This window comes from Dendrobium catenatum, unplaced genomic scaffold (genome assembly GCF_001605985.2).
Source record: "Dendrobium catenatum unplaced genomic scaffold, ASM160598v2 fragScaff_scaffold_146, whole genome shotgun sequence".
Taxonomy (NCBI): Eukaryota; Viridiplantae; Streptophyta; class Magnoliopsida; order Asparagales; family Orchidaceae; genus Dendrobium; species Dendrobium catenatum.
The window spans coordinates 1163552-1178583 of record NW_021318608.1 but is presented as its reverse complement, the minus strand read 5'-3'; the positions used below and the strand labels follow the sequence as shown (position 1 = coordinate 1178583).

General features: G+C 33.2%; 1 protein-coding gene across 5 annotated transcripts; it reads left to right on the top strand.

Annotated features, from left to right (window-relative positions):
* The first annotated feature begins 328 nt into the window (after positions 1 to 328).
* LOC110093237 (E3 ubiquitin-protein ligase BOI) lies at positions 329 to 11399 on the top strand. Of its 5 annotated transcripts, XM_020818063.2 has the most exons (6): positions 329 to 498; positions 993 to 1042; positions 1154 to 1260; positions 7246 to 7411; positions 7496 to 7604; positions 10638 to 11399. In XM_020818063.2, the coding sequence occupies exons 3-6, from the start codon at positions 1155 to 1157 to the stop codon at positions 11178 to 11180; spliced, it is 924 nt and encodes a 307-aa protein (XP_020673722.1). In that variant the 5' UTR covers positions 329 to 498; positions 993 to 1042; position 1154; the 3' UTR covers positions 11181 to 11399. The 5 variants fall into 5 exon arrangements, with proteins under 5 accessions (XP_020673722.1, XP_020673719.1, XP_020673718.1 ...); XM_020818060.2 differs by having other exon boundaries at positions 993 to 1023; positions 1097 to 1260; positions 7246 to 7604; XM_020818059.2 differs by having other exon boundaries at positions 7246 to 7604.
* Positions 11400 to 15032: the final 3633 nt, after the last annotated feature.

The following is a 15032-nucleotide window of genomic DNA, read 5'->3' as shown; positions in this document are numbered from 1 at the left end:
ATTTTGATTGCCATTTCAATTAAAAATAAGTGGGAGTAATATTTTTCTTTGGTGTAGAGCAGTTTGTGTTCAGATCGGTCAGATATGGAAATCCGAAATTACGGTCAAGTTCAGTTTTTTTTTAATGGTGGATCGAATTTAATTGTAAATTTATGCACAATAAAGATTTTCCAAAACTTTTCTTGGGACTTTCTAAAAAGATACTTTTACCCTCCAGAGAAATTGTATCCAGCCAGTCGATTTTTAGCTTAAGAGCATAACTTCGTCCTTCACTGCCTAAAACATAACATAGAGTGGCGCGGTAATATAACATACTTTTACCCTCCAGAGGAGATGGTTGCAGACTTGCAGAGGAGAGATAGCCACTTCTTTCTCTGTGCGGTCGATGATTTTCTACGAAGATGAAGGTTTGAGGTTATCGTCAATAAGCCGCCGGCGTAGTTCTCTGTTTTAGGGCAATTTTTGCGATTTTTGGGGCGTCGAGGTAACCCGCAGAAGGTATTTGATCGATCTTTGTTCGAAGATGCGGCTTTAACTCGATCTCTACTTATTATTCTCTTTTTATTTTTTTTTCCTACATTCCATTCTTTAATTTCGTTATAAAGAGCATTTTGTGATCTTGGCCTCCTTCACCCTTTTTCGTTCTCTTTTTTCCCTTTGTTAATGGGGTTTTCATCTATTCCCTTGTACTATGCAAGATTTGATTTTTGAAGTCAATAAGGCTTGCTTTGTTTTAATTATTGTTGGCAATGAAAAAAAAAAAAAAGAGGACTCGCCAATACATGATTGGAATGTTTCTTTCCCTAGCTTCATAAATTGTTAGCAATCCGTCCTTCTGTTTCCAACTATTGATTTTTTTTTCACTGTATGATTGTATCAACCTATCTTTCTCTCTGATTTTTCCTTCATGATTAACTGACTATGTTATGTAAAAATTGCTAATTTGAATTTAGTATTCCTTAGCTTTGATTAGCCTTCTCAATTTATTGCAGTTATTCCACATAGTTATTATTGATCTGCAAGGTAAACTCTAGAATTTGAGGTATGAGACTTTCTTCTTGTTCCCTTTTGACTTGGTTTCTCCATGTTTACATAGATTTTAATAGCATTGATCTTGCCATCGACTGTTTTCCTTATCCCGGCCTTCAAGAAGAATGTTTGTGGGCAATAATACGAGTTCGACTTTCCCTTTTTTCTTGGAGGAGAATCCAGTATACTATGATTCCAACGCATCCACGCAACTCGAGCTATTTGCAAACAGTGAGTAAAGTTTTACAAGTGATTTACCTCCCATCTTATTTTTTCTTTTATTTCTGTAGATCTAACATACAATTTAGCAAAAAAACTGGCAAACATTATTAAGATATGCCTTGTTTAGTGGAAGGAGCTGAAGATTTATTTTGGCATTTCACCTCCATTAACTCTTTTTATTTATTTGATGAAAGATTGCATTGTGTTTATGTTCAGTTCTGAAACATCATTGGCGACGCTTTTTTGCTTCGCGTTCAACTTGCTTTCAGTTTTCTACAGCAATATTTATCATTGATGATACTCTTGGTGTTTTTTATTTTGCCTTGGGTTGGTCCGGATAAGGCGCCTATCTGATTTTTATTTATTATTAGCTTGATGAGGCAAATTACAGTTGACGTTAGTTTCAGTGAGGTTAAGCCTTTGAGGGATGTTTACTTCTAAAGGAGCAGAATATACATAGTGGATACCTTTAAGGAGCTCAGGGGTTTTGAGACTTTTGGACTCCCATGTCTGATGAACAATCTATAAAGGAATATCTGCATATCTCATTGGATGCATCAAACGACACATTTTGTCAGAAGTAATAAAAAAAAGGGAAAAAAAAACTTGTACATTTTAAATATAATCTAAATGCACGCATGACACATTTCTAGCATGATTATTTAATAGACATTCTATATATTGGGCGTGCATTTATACCCTTACATAATTACCGTTTTATGCAAATTGCAATTAATTTAAAATAGAAAGCTTCCAACGGCCTTCATTAAATGAATTGTAATTAAAGCATTCATTATTATTTTTGAGATTAATGGTACATAACCTATTTATTTGGCCAGACTAAAGATATGCAGGATAGTATGTTAACTCTTGGTGGGTATGGACCAAATTTTTTAAATAAAATATCACATGAGCCTAGGAAGGAGGTTTAGCATACCCCTACCAGTTTATTAAGTAAAATAAGTCACTATCCTGCTTACAGCTTACAGCAAGGTTTGGCCCAACTGGTCCTCGTCTATTTTCTATTTATATATTAAAAAAATGTGAATATGAATTTTAAATTCACACAATTATATTTATAACAAGATTCTTAGGAATGGATTAAACAAACAATAGAGTGAAAAGCATTGAAACATAGACATCAACATGAGACACAAACATGATACATGATGTCGAAACATTGATATGACATGCTAGGGACATGATGTTCTCTTTTATAGGTTATTAATACAAAATGTATAATTAAAATACCTATGCCATTATTTTTTGTTAATACAACTATAATTTATTCTTTTATTATAGACAGTAAAAATAACTTAAGATTAGTAGATTACCTATAAAAGAATCTAAACCTATATTATTAAAAAGCAACATCAAGATTGTTTTTTCCGAAAAACCTAAAATATGAAAAATTGATGTAGAACCAAGTCTTAAATGCAAGTAAATTTGATATAATAGATTAAACAAAAAAAAGTAATATTAGTTTAATTACAATTACATTGTAATATTTTATCAAGTGTACTTAATTTTGAATTATATGCCAACATTAGCATTAATCACTAAACATGATTTTGATATTATGTTATCTACAACAACGACAACATCAAGTCATTATCCAACTACGTGTGTCGGTTGTATGAAACCTTTTTTTTTCATTTGTCTTATTAAGAGACAAATTCTCATTTATATCTAATAATGAAAGGCCATTTCTAATATTTTCTAATCTTTTCAGGTCTACCTTTACCTTTCTAAACATAAGTCAAATCGATTACATCTGCTTTGCTAACTGGATCATCGAAAGGTCGCCTTTTATATGACTAAACCATTTAAGGCGACTCTCTAATACTTTCTGCCACTGAAGCTACTCCAACCTTTTCAGGTATATGCTCATTTCGTATCCTATCTCTAAGAGTGAAGCCACTCACCCACCTGAGCATCCTTATCTCTGCAGCACTTAACTTAATATTATGCTTTTCTTTTAATGGCCAACATTCTGCGCCATAAAACATTGCAGGTCTCACCACCATCTTATAGAATTTTCCCCTAAGTTTGAGGGGTACTTTTCTATCACACAAAAAGCTCGATGCATTTCTCCACTTCAACCATCCAACTTGAATTCTACTAATAATATTCCCATCTATTTCACCATCACTCTGAATAATAGACCTAAGATATCTAAAACGTGTACTCTTATTAATTACTTGATCACCCAAAGTCATGGTCCCCCATTAGATTTATCATTACTAAAATTAAACTCCATGTATTCGGTTTTAGATCTACTCAAACAAAAACCTTTAAACTATAAGGTTGACTTCCATAATTCAAATTTACGTTCAACTCTTTCTCTAGTCTTATCAACAAGAAGAATATCAGCAGCAAAAAGCATACCCTAGGGTACATCCTCTTGCTAATGTCTAGTAAGAGCATCCATGGCTAAAGCAAAAAAGATATGGGTTTAAGGCTGATCTTTTATGTAATCCAACTGAAATAGGAAAATACTTTATAAAACCACCTCGTGTTTGAACACAAGTAATTTCTCCTATATATATATCCTTAATGACTTGAATATAAGCGTTATTAACCCCTTTCTTTTCTAGAACTCTCCAAAACACTTCTCTTCGAACTTTATCATTTGCTTTCTCTAAATCAATAGATATCATACGTATATCCTCCTTATTCTCTCTATAATTCTCCATCAAATCTCTCAATAAATATATAGCTTCCATAGTAGACCTACTCGGAATGAATCCAAGTTGATTTTGAGAAACATTAGTATAATGTCGTAATGTATGCTTCATAACTCTGTTCCATAGTTTTAAAGTATGTCACATTAATTTAATTCCTTTATAATTCACACAAAACTTTTGCATCACCTTTATTCGTAAAAATAAGATTCAATACACTCAATCTCCACTCATCAGACATCTTTTTTGTCTTCAAAATAATATTAAAAAGTTTAGTAAACCAAGAAATTCCTTCATCTCCTAAACATTTTCACACCTCTATTGGAATATCATCAGGTCCAATAGCTTTTCTACATTTCATTTTCTTTAAAGCCTCTTTAGTTTTGGTTTTACTAATACGCCGATAAAAATAAAATCTCTAATTTCATTTAGAATGCTAAGGTTACTAAAGTCAATCGTATTCTCACAATCTTCATTGAAAAGTTTAGCAAAATATCTCATCCACCTTTGTTGAATATCATCTTCTAATAAAAACACTTTTCTATCTTCATCTTTAATGCACTTCACTTAAATTAAATCCTTACTACTATCTCTTTGTTTGGTTAACTTATATATATTTATATATATATATATATATATATATATATATATATATATTTTTAAAAATTACATCTAATTTTTAAAAATCCAACCTAAATTTAAAATTTTCCTTCCATGGCAGGCGAGCCGGCTCGAACTCGTTTACAGCGAGACGAGCTCTAGTTCGAACTCGCTTTTCATGTAACGAGCTGAGTTCGATAAGGGTCAAAATCCGACTCGACTCGACTCGTTTACACCCCTAGTAACATGTCAATGGATCTCAATTAGACAATTAAATTACTGAGTGATAGACAAGTATCAATGTGCATGTGACATACTTTTGGAGCTTTGTGAAAAAGCAAGGAAATTAATTGGGAGACAGTCTTTCTGCATGTGACACTGTGGACTTAATGCCATCAATTCATTTGGAAGAGAATAAAAAATTATTCAATAAATCTTTATTATTATTTTCACTTACTTTCATGACATTACATTGAAGGCTTATCATTTAGCAAATAAAAACCAGCTTAAACTTCATCGTCTCATATCTCTTCTCCAATTAATTTACGATTTTTTAATAAAATATTTTTTATTAAAAAAAAAATTAGATTTAAAAACTGATTTAAAAAGTAATCAACTAATGATTATCCTACAGCTTAAGCATTGCTTCACAAAAAAAAAAAAACCAAACGTGGAAAGGAAAGAAATAAAGCAGGTTTGATCTTGGGATAATTCGGCTAAACAGCAAAGAAATAATTTGAATTATTTTTTAATGGACTTAATTGGTAATTAGAGAATCAATCCTGATTTTGCTCATATGGTGACCGGCGGCATCCTTGGACTAGGGAGGATTCAATGGGAGCAATAAAAACTTTCTAATTTGGATTCTGAAATGGAAATAATTATTTTCAATCCAATTGAATTTGTTAATTCAAATTAAATTGAAAATATAAACTTTTCTAAAATAGTTGAGTTATTTTAAGAAAGATTTTGAAATTCAAATTTAGAAAATTGAATTTCAAATTTATTCTCAAACTAACCTACACCAAATCAGTAAATTTCAAGACTGGGTATGTACTGGATTGGGGCCGGCGGCTAGAACCTGTGACCGGCGGCTGGATCGGGTGGGGACTTGACCGTGGGATGTGAAGGGGAAGTAAGGTCTCGGGTGGGGTTTTGGGGAGATGATTGGAAGGGGTTTTGGAAAGGGGAATGGTTGGGGTTATGGCCGGTGGTGGTGAGTGGAAAGAGGGGGATGCTCGTGGAGGAGGTAAGGACAAAAAAAAAATATAAGACCACGAACCTGGCCGTCTCCAAGGTTGGTGGGTGATTCGCCGATCTCCCTCTCCAAGGGATCTCTCCAAAACTCTCCAAGAACTCTCAAAGGCTCTCACAACACAAGAGTAGAAGAAATTTCATCATAATCATTCATTGCCTTGAAAATAAAACAAAGGGGCTTTAAATAGCCTCATACAAAAGACTCTAACTGACATGACACAAATGTCCTTAGGCTTACACATGACCACTCCCATACAAAAGGGTACAAAGAGAAAATAAATAAACACATAAGCAAATAATAAAATGCATGAAAATAAAATACATCGACTCAAAAATATAACGAATCGATCGTGGCCGTAGATCGGCGGCCACGTCGCTGGTAAACTTTCCATGATGATCTGATGTCCCCATCATACTTAATATCACTAGTTTTTTTTTCATATAATATTAGTTTCCTCATGTACAGACAAAATCTTAAGATAAAAAATTTTATTCTAAAGTTATATATTTGTTAGTATTTTTTAAATTCTTCCATCTAATATTAGAATAATGTTTTACTTTTTTTTATATTTTGTCCTATCATCTTAAAGTCTAAAATTAATAAACGATGTTGGGTACATAAAATTTCACTTGGAATAACTTTATAATCTTTGCAATCTAAACGATCTATTTTTTTCTTACAAGAAAATAATCAATCTGAGTTATACTATATCCATTCTTATGAGTGATGAGATGCTCATCTATTTTCTTTAATAAGGTATTAGCAATTGCAAAATCATAAGCTAGAGCAAAATCTAATATTGTTTTATCACCTTCATTAGTACTCCAAACTCATAGCCACCATGAATGCTTTTAAAATCATCTCTCTCTACAAACATGTGCATTGACTCTTTTCTCAAAAGGTTTCTTTTGTATTAATTTTTCTAAGTCATTTCAAAATTTTAATTTTGAAGAAATATCTAAGCCTACTTAAGGAGCATAAACACTTAGACTATCATGGATGCAACTATATGCACGCTTTTTTATTTTTATTGGAACTTATGGTGCATTACAATATCCTTAAAGGATTCTACTCTATGTTGGTCCTATTTATGAGTTTTTTTTTTTTCACCAACCTGAGCAAGGCTTTATCTACATATTGAACAATACTTGATACAATTTCTTAAATTATTTTGGTCAATTCAAATTCTATTGTCCTTGTTTTTCTTTTTGTTGATGCTTGCTAAATTTGAACATTTTTTGGTGAAACAATATCATCATATATTTATTCAGTTGGACTCAATCAATATTTGGAGCTCTTGCTTATTTGGTTTGGCCTTTACTTGCATTATGTGTAAATCTTTTTTCGGAGCCCTGCATGGATACTCATCTCCTACTTCCTGATAACTTATCAACATTAATTCTTTTAGGCGATTTTTTTGTTGATTTTCTTTGTGCTAAATTTCTATTGCAGTTCCTGCTGTTTGCGATGCTGATCAGCTTAGGAATCCTGTGCCTGATGTTAATGATGTCTCTAGCTTAGAACTACCAATCAAAAGAAGCAACGAGTCTATAGACATTGCTAGGCAGAACAACCTACAGATTTCGTTGAATAATCTTTTTGACAACAAAGGTGAAAGGTCAGAAAGCATTCCCAATGTGAATACTGTGTCCACTGGTCTTAGGCTGTTCTATGATGACGATGAGCCTCATTCCTCAATCAGAACTGCAATGGGGAGCATGCCCTCGTTACCACTTCCAACTCTTCTTGATAACATATGTCCTGAAATCGAGCTTCAAAATGAAGAATTCAACCGTTACCTGAGAATGCAGGTGCTTTAATTTCTACATTGCTAAATCATTTGTATTTCCTTGCATGCCTAAATTTGATAAAAACATTTGAAATTTATCACAGGCAACTTCATTTTAATTTCTTTTCTAATTGCCCTGGTGTAGTTGCATGTGGAGTTCAAATTTTAGTTTTTAGGTATGACATCTTCCTAAATTAGTTGTAGAATCAATAAAATCTTTAGAAGATTAGAGGTTTAAAATTAGTATGATGAAAATTTAGGATATGATTTACAACATTAATGAATAAAAAATAAGAAGTTTTGTTATAAAAATTAATTTTTAATGTAAAAGTTTGAAAATTATGAAAGATATAAAATGGCCTATACGGAATCTAAGAAAGCAATATGCGATGCAAAGAATTTAGCTTTTAATGATTTATATAATAGATTATATACTAAGGAGGGTGAAAGATGTATATATAAGTTAGCCAAATAAAGAGACAGGAAAATAATGATTTAATTCAAGTGAAGTGTATTAAGGATAAAGATTAAAAATTACCTTTATTAGAAGAGAATATTCAACAAAAGTGGATGAGATATTTAGATAAGCTTTACAATAAAGATTATGAGAATACAATTGACTTTAGTAATCATATCACCCTAAATGAAAATAGAGATTTTTTTTTTAATCGCTGTATTAGTAAAACTGAAGTAAGAGAGGCCTTAAAGAAAATTAAGTGTGGATAAGCTGTTGGAACTTATGGTCTTCCAATAAAGGTGTGGAAATGCTTAAGAGGTGAAGGAATTTTTGGCTTACAAAACATTTCAATATGATTTATAAGAATAAAAGAATGTCAGATGAGTGAAAAAGAAGTGTGTTGATTCCTATTTTTAAGAATAAATGTGATGCACAAGAGTGTGCGAATTATAGAGGAAATAAGTTAATGTGTCAAACTTTAAAACTATGGGTGAGATTTGTTGAGCGTAGGTTATAGCGTAATACTAAGGTTTCTCAAAATCAATTTGGATTCATGCTAGGTAGTTATACAATGGAAGCTATACATTTATTGAGATGTTTGATGGAGAAGTATAGAGAGAATAAAAAGGATCTACATATTATAATTATTTATTCATAGAAAACATATGATAAAGTTTCAAGAGAAGTGCTATGGAGAGTCCTAGAAAACAAAGGAGTTAATAATGGTTATATTTAAGTCTTTAAAGATATTTATGTAGGAGTTGTTTCTTATGTTCAAATACAAGATAGTTTGACCAAGTATTTTCCTATTTCGATTGGATTACATCAAGGACTAGCTTTAAGTCCATATCTTTTTGCTTAGGTTATGAATTTCCTAACTAGACATTTACAAGAAGACGTTCCTTGGTGTATGCTTTTTGCCGATGATATTCTTCTTGTTGATAAGACTAGAGAGGGATTTGAAAGAAACTTGAATTGTGGAGGTTAACCTTAGAGTCTAAAGGTTTTCATTTGAGTAGATCTAAAACCGAATACATTAGTGTAATTTTAGTAGTAATAGTTCTAGTAGGGGGATTATGACTTTAGATATCTTGTATATATTATTCAAAATGATTGTGAAATAGATGGGGTTATTATTAGTAGAATTCAAGTTGGATGGTTGAAGTGAAGGAATACATCGGGCTTGTTGTGTGATAGAAAAGTACCTCTCAAACTTAAATGAAAATACTATAAGATGGTGGTGAGTGATAGAAAAGTACCCCTCAATGCTTTTTGGTGCAGAATGTTGGCCATTAAAAGAGAAGCATAAAATTAAGTGTCATAGAGATGAGAATGCTCAGGTGGATGAGTTGCTTCACTCTTAGAGATAGAATGTGAAACGAGTATGTATGTAAAAGGGTTGGAGTAGCTCCAGTAGCAGATAAAATTAGAGAGTCATCTTAGATGGTTTGAACACATAAAACACCATGCTTCACCCGGTTAGGATAGTATATGTATTGGATTTGTTCTATGTTTAGAAAGTTAGTAGCATGCCTAAAAAGACTTGGCTAAAAATATTAGAAATGATATTTTTTATTAAATTTGAACGAGAATTTGACTTTTAATAGGACACAATGGAGAAAAAGAATCCCCACATAATGGGATAAAGGCTTGATGTTGTTGTTGTATTTACAACATTAATGGATTTAAATATGGTAATTGTTAGTAAATCAAAATTAAGAATATTGTTGGAAGATTTAATTGATAAGTAGGTATGAAAATTTTAAGAATATTGGGTATATTATATGGAACAATGGGGATGCATATTGAGATTTAACTTGAGTTTTAGTTGAAATGTAGAAATGCCTCAACGTATTATATGATAAGAGAATTTCATTTAAATTTAAAATAAAATTTATAAAATTATAATGAAGTTAGTTACCATGCCATTACAAATTTAAATAAGCTCTTTCATTTAAAAATACTTAATAATTATTTTACAAACATAATTAATAGAATTATTGAAAAATAATGTTACTGTATTTTAATTTGCATGTTCATTATCATCGAGATATTTTAGGTTATTCATATACTCAAACAATCATACATTGAAATACTTAAATATTCACACCAAGCAAATTCTTTGGATTCCTTTTTCTTATTAAACTATATTGATTTCTCACTTATTGCTCATCTTAAGCTGCACAGGCTTCAAGTACCTAGTGGATTAGGTCATTATCTTCATGGTTTAGCTAATATTTGTTTAGCCTTTTGCAGCATTTAGCAAATTATAAGATGACACTGCACCAAGAGTAATTATCATTAAATCAACTAGCAAAGTTATGTGTTAATAATATAAATGCTGCCCTAAATCTTATCTGCAACTGCACATCTGTGAGGACTGGTTTTATCAATATAGAGGTTGCCATATAAGTTATTTTTGATGCTCTGATAATTTATTGTTCGTGAATATTTTGATAGACTAGAATTAGCATCAGCAGAGTGGAATTTAATCTCTGTGCATTTATGTTTTTGATCCTCTGGTGTCAAATCCTCGTCTTTTTTTCCATCTTGGAAGCTTCTTTGCCAAAGCTAAGTGGATTCTTCGCATTGTCACAGGAGGAACAATTTGTAAAAGGTGCTACAGAGATCCGGCAGCGGCATTTTTCTTCTTTTGCGAGCATGGTTGAAGCTGAATTTTCAAGGAAGCTCCACGACAAGGACCTGGAGATCGAGTCTATAAACCGGAAGAACCGAGAGCTTGCCGACCAAATCCGACAGGCCGCCGTTGAGGCTCAAACATGGCAGCAGCGTGCCAAGTACAATGAATCAATAGTGCACGCTCTGCAGAGCAGTCTACAACAGCTGATGGATCAAGGGGCTGTTGCTGCTGCAGCTAACCATGGCAGGGAAGGGTGCGGCGACAGCGAAGTTGTTGATTCTGCTACATCCTTTGGTCTTAATTCTGTCATGGATGGTGGCGACCGTTGGCAGATGTCTTTGAGGAGGGCTTGCAAAGCTTGTAAAGGGAGGGAGTCGCGTATGCTTTTGTTGCCCTGCAGGCATTTGTGCTTGTGTAGGAGTTGTGATGGAATGGTGGATGTCTGTCCTGTTTGCTTTATTAGGAAAACTGCGAGTGTGGAGGTCAACATGTCATTGTAATGTTAGTGAGGGGGGAGAGTGTAGCTGGTGGAACTTTCCTTCTTCGTCGAGTAAGACTCAAGATTAGTTTTCTGCAACTGCGCCACCTTTTGTACCTTATCGTTTTTTTTTTGGTTTGACTTATCTTCTTTGTCTGAAGCAGGTAGGAAAATCACTGGCAGAATGTAATATAGTTCTTAATGCTTTAATGCATGAAATGAAAGGAATCCATGCTGTGGATGATATGATTAATAATAATAATAATATATTGATTTAATTATTAAGAGTAATTTAAATGTATATTTTTATTCACGGGTGTAAATGTCCGTGCATATTTATAAAAATTGCTAAAATAAAAAATAATATAATAAATCTTAAAATTAAGTTATGATATGTTATATAAACGACATTAAATGTTAGATGAATATTAATATGCTCTTAAATTATTTATACATAATAGACATTTAAATTTCTATTATTCTTTGAATATATTCATTAAGGATAGATAATGAAGCAGGTTTATATAATGTGGATATATTATTACCTGCGGAGATATATTATTACCTGCGGAGATGGACACAGAATCGTTTGATTTTGTTTTTGTGAACAGTACAGTGAACTGTACCGCATAAACATGGAGGATAGATAATGAAGCAGGTTTATATAATGTGGAGAGATTATTAACTACAAAGCATCTTGATTCTGAAGAAACTTAAATAATTTAGTCTGAAATCCAAGACCTAACATGATATTCAATATTTTGAATAATAGTAAGCACTCCTTTTTGTGACCCATGGATGAATGGGGGCTCCTTTCTTGAAAAATTTGGGCCAAAAGTGATTAAATGGTTCAATGTAACATTGAGGCTAAGGCGGGGAAATTTATTAACAACGTTAATTGGTTCCTCCTCAAATGTCAACCCCAACCCTATCCCCTTGAACTTATTTAAAAAAAACCCATACACACATATTGCTTCATGTTAAATATAAATTATGTATCATTTGTTGTGTTTAAATTAAGTAAAAATATTTTATTTTAATCATGTTTTGTAGAAAATGTACATAAAAAAAGTAAAAAAAACTATAATTGCTGACCAGTACCGCAATGCCATCAAATAAAGCACCACATCATTATGATCGTCAATGTTGAGGTGCCTAATTCAGACATTGCAGTACTAATTTTTCTATTTTCTAGCATCAAAGCGACACTATGGTTAGTGCTGATGCACCCAAATTCAACACCGCAGTGCTGGAGCCTCGGGAAAATGAGCACGAAACTCATAGCCTTGCAATGCCTCAGTGCAGAAAATCACATTCAAGTGACGCATCACTCAAATTCTGGAGTGCCATTGTGGAGCAATTGCCGAGATAAAAAGCCACACCAACTCAACCAAAAGACGTGCCGGTTCAACCATTAATTATGCCAAGTCATCCAGCACCGCTGCGGAGCAAGCATTATAGCGCTGAGGTACTAGTTCATTTTATACCCTATAGTGTCACCTTGTCGAGCACCACAGCGCCAGAGTCCATCCCTCTACTTCCTACAAATAATTTTTTAATTCTATTATTTAAAGAGTTCTATCATGAGCAAAAATTTGTAATTCTTAGTGTGTTTCTTTAGTACCCTCTTAGGGTAAAGTTTAAGGAGGCTAGGGAAGTGCAAGATACTTGTATTGGGAGATCTTAGCCTGTCTTGTGAGAGCAACTCTATTGTTAGAGAAATGAGTGTGCAGAAGATCAATTGATCATTCTGGGTGATAGTTTTCTTATTACTTCACTTGTATCTCTTCTATAAATGAATGAAATGAAAATGAGTTTGTTTGTTGCATCTTTTATGTCTGATTAGTTCTCTTGTTTTGGGCTAATGGTGCAAAAGTATAGTAAGTGTTAATGTAGACTCTTGTGTCTTTAATGGAGATATAGATGTTTTCAATATCTTCCGTTCTTCATTTAATGCATATAATGATCATGTGTATAATTAATTTTAGGGTGATGATGTTGTGGCTTTTAATTTTAGTAATAAATTATATTGATTTTTTTTAAAATTTTGATGGCAATATAATAGTGTTGCATTTTGTAATATCAAACAACAAATAAATTAGGCCTGTCAATTTCTGACACGACCCGAAAATCCGACCCGAACCGAAAAATCCAGGTTCGGGTCAATCTGTGAATTAAACGGGTCGGGTTCGGGTTTAATTTCTTGACCCATTTAAATTTTGGGTTGGGTTCGGGTCAGCCCGCCAACCCGCTGTTGACCTGACTAACCCGCAACTACTTAAATTTTTAGGGTTATTTCGACTTTCGAGCGAGAGGCAGCACACTTCAGCCATTCGCGGATTCGCCTGTTTTAGGGTTTTCACTCCTCGTCTCTCCTCTCCTTGCTCTATCTGTCTCTCATCTCTCTGGATCTTTAGGAGAACTGAATAGTGAATCTATGTCGTGGAGTTCTGTTGCTATTTTCTATTCTTTTGCTATCGAAGTATCGAGTATCGAGCTCTTGAATCCTCCTCATTGCTGACTTTCTCGTTCGTGACGGTCGGTAATATCTTTAATAACTCACGACCTTTTGTTGTTTTGGAGTGTTGGTAGGACGTTTAGGGCCTCAGGCGATGTTTTTTTATTTCTATTTAGTTTTTGGATCGAAGATTTGTTATTTCTTTTTGTAGAAATTTTTGAGTTTTGCAGCTTTGCCTATCGCGATGTTTGAGGTTTTAAGCGTTACCGATTTGCCGATTTGGTGAGTCTGTGAATCGTGATTTCTGAAATGAGTGAAATTTATAGATGGAGGAAGGAGGGTTAGTCGATTTGAGACTAAGAGCTTTAGGTGTGCTGAAATGTTGATTAGGGTTTCTTTGTGAACTTGAGTCTTGAGATCAGGAACATGAAATCTTTTATGTTTTTGTCACTACATCACTGAGCTACTTGTTGCTATCTTATATGTTGGTTATTTTGAGTATGGAACTATCAACTATGGAAGCAGTCGATATTGTTCATTATTCTGTCGGCCTGCTGACTGCTGAGTAACTGAGTTGTTGACATGTTATTGCACTGGCTGTTGTTGACACTTGTTGTTGACTTGCTGTTGGCTTTGGCTACTTGGCTGTTTCCTGTTGAGTGTTGGCTATTTGGGTGTTCTTGATTTTCTGTTAAATCTTCACAACTTCAGTTCAGCTTTATGATTATTATTTATTTAGTTCATACAACTTAAATTTAAATTCAAAAGCCATGCCATCATGTTGAATTGCTGTGATGATTTATGGCTTTAATCAATTAATTGCTATTTTTCCTATGCTTATACAATCATATAATATGGAGTTGTGATGTGGAGTTATATAATTTTTTTAAGATGGAGGATTCAAATACAGTTGTTGCGAGTAATCCTTCTGAACAGAATGAGCACGTGCATGTTCCTACTGATAATGAACAGGAATATGATAGTGATGAGCTTAATAATGCAAGTGGAACATCTCAAAAAAAAGAAAAGGAGATTGACTTCCAATGTGTGGGGACATTTCAAAATGTTGCCCCTTGCAAAGGATGGAAAACAACGTTGCAAATGTAAGAAATATGGGGCTACATATTTATGTGACAGTAACAATGGTACATAAAATCTGAGACGTCACTAGCAAAATTATAAGAAAAAAGAACTCTCAAGATATAGGTCAACTTATTCTTCAAAGTAACTCAAGTGCATCTGTATCTGTGGTTGAAAATAAGTTTGATAATGAAAAATTTCGCAGCTTATTTACTGCATGTATAGTTATGCATGATTTTCCATTCCAATGTGTGGAATGGGCTGGTCTTAGATTATTACTTCGTTATTTGCATCCTGTTTTGAACATTGTTTCTAGAAATACAGCACGACATGATT

Bases quoted from the DNA above. Each gene is read 5' to 3' on its own strand.
- LOC110093237 (XM_020818061.2), top strand. From the start codon at position 1,155: ATGTTTGTGGGCAATAATACGAGTTCGACTTTCCCTTTTTTCTTGGAG. The intron at 1,261-7,245 runs GTGAGTAAAGTT...TTTCTATTGCAG, and splicing joins ACTCGAGCTATTTGCAAACA to TTCCTGCTGTTTGCGATGCT. The intron at 7,605-10,637 runs GTGCTTTAATTT...GCATTGTCACAG, and splicing joins ACCGTTACCTGAGAATGCAG to GAGGAACAATTTGTAAAAGG.